The sequence below is a fragment of the Aspergillus welwitschiae genome, assembly GCF_003344945.1.
Source record: "Aspergillus welwitschiae strain CBS 139.54b unplaced genomic scaffold BDQ94scaffold_200, whole genome shotgun sequence".
In the NCBI taxonomy this organism is placed as follows: Eukaryota; Fungi; Ascomycota; class Eurotiomycetes; order Eurotiales; family Aspergillaceae; genus Aspergillus; species Aspergillus welwitschiae.
This window is the reverse complement of record NW_020798894.1, coordinates 900-2,251: the sequence shown is the minus strand read 5'-3', so window position 1 is coordinate 2,251 and position 1,352 is coordinate 900. Positions and strand designations below refer to the sequence as shown.

The following is a 1,352-nucleotide window of genomic DNA, read 5'->3' as shown; positions in this document are numbered from 1 at the left end:
TCAAGGTCCTCATAAAAAAGAAGACAATTAACAATCAACCGCTAGGGCCTCGTAAAATGGGGTAGTTTCTCGTCGCTGCGTTGCAAATTGGTCATCTCCATATCTGGCATATCTTTATCCCTTCTTCGAGGTGTGGTCTGCGGACGAGATGATGACTCTTTCACGGACGGTGTCTTTCTGTAAGAGCCTCTCGATGAGCAGCTGTATCCTTGGGGATTTCACGGTGTTACGAAAAATACGCTGTCGTAGAAAATATGGTACTTGTGCGGAAGGTTCGTGCGTGAGAAGGTCATGGACTCGGTACGGAGTATTGCCTGTAGCGCGTGTCCTCCTTATATCGTTCTGAACTTTCAGACTGGCATAGTCCGCTTTAGGAGGGACTTCGGTTTCTTCTTTGCCTATCGTAACCCTGGGTTAGACTGCAGGCCAAGAATGGTGGAATATCGCTCAAACCTTACCTGTCCCCCGGGAAAAGAGCTGGGCAACATGAAGCGTATGAAAGACCAGCAGGGAAAATGCCGTATGCAGAGTTGCCATGGTTATCTTCGACTGCCCCTCACAGTCAAGTTCCAGGTCGGCCACCTGCCGATAGGATAACACTGATACTAGTCGACAGCAGCGCATACGTTCAAGAGACCTCAAATTTCTGATCCTGCTCGACGATCAAAGGCACAATCACCAAGCGACGGATTTCGAATTTGCGAGGGGCTGCTCCGACCGCAGTGTCGTTCGTCCCGGACTGCACCTTCAACTAAAGGATCGTTCTGGCCGTTGTGACAACATCAGTGGACACATGGAACATTCGGGGCATTTCGAAGCAGGGAAGTAAATTGTATATGCTCGCTAGGCTCCAGCTCATCTAGGATGTAGCATACACCGACAGTGATTGGACACGGCTCCGGTTGGATGCCTTTGCGCATTCGCCATCGCATGCTTCAAAGCTGCTCATCACACGCGGACGATTGCTCGTGCACCGTTACACGCAACAGCGTACCAAAACAAAGCAATGTCAAATTGTTACGATGTGAGCGCTGTGGCAGTCGTCGCTGTTCAACCTGCCATGGTCAGCATTCGCAGGACCCCGTGAGGTTATCCAGCCCGGGGCATCTGTTGCGGCGGCGCACCGGATGTGCCCGTTTGAGAGTTCTCATGGAGCAGCGTGGCTGAACTCCACAACCGATTGAACTACCAACCAACAGATGGACGAGAGACCACAAGACCCGTGATTGTCCAAGCTGAGTGTCCAGACATCGGGCTGGAGAGAGAAGCTGAGACGTACCGATGGATGCCACTGCCATACATGGGATCGGTTGCGCGTAAAGACAAGTGTCTCGTCTTACAAGGCATGTTTG

The 1,352-nt window shown here is 51.6% G+C and overlaps 3 protein-coding genes across 3 annotated transcripts in view; all 3 read right to left on the bottom strand.

The window, feature by feature from the left end:
* The window catches only part of BDQ94DRAFT_180005 (uncharacterized protein), a gene marked incomplete at its 5' end in the record, with an annotated part of 1,122 nt that extends 829 nt beyond the window's left edge, over positions 1–293 (bottom strand). Inside the window, one exon of the mRNA XM_026773524.1 lies at positions 240–293. Coding sequence (XP_026619213.1) covers positions 240–293 — 54 coding nt within the window. The remainder of the gene's footprint in view (positions 1–239) is intronic.
* A 335-nt stretch (positions 294–628) lies between these two features.
* Positions 629–1,151, bottom strand: BDQ94DRAFT_164687 (uncharacterized protein; the record flags this gene model as incomplete). Its single annotated transcript, XM_026770100.1, has 4 exons — positions 629–751; positions 876–910; positions 953–1,055; positions 1,125–1,151. 4 exons carry the CDS (start codon positions 1,149–1,151, stop codon positions 629–631), a joined length of 288 nt encoding a protein of 95 aa, XP_026619212.1.
* BDQ94DRAFT_155882 (uncharacterized protein) lies at positions 1,133–1,352 on the bottom strand. The gene has a single exon (XM_026768548.1). It carries the CDS (start codon positions 1,345–1,347, stop codon positions 1,186–1,188), a length of 162 nt encoding a protein of 53 aa, XP_026619211.1. The 5' UTR covers positions 1,348–1,352; the 3' UTR covers positions 1,133–1,185.

Bases quoted from the DNA above. Each gene is read 5' to 3' on its own strand.
- BDQ94DRAFT_155882 (XM_026768548.1), bottom strand. From the start codon at position 1,347: ATGCCTTGTAAGACGAGACACTTGTCTTTACGCGCAACCGATCCCATG.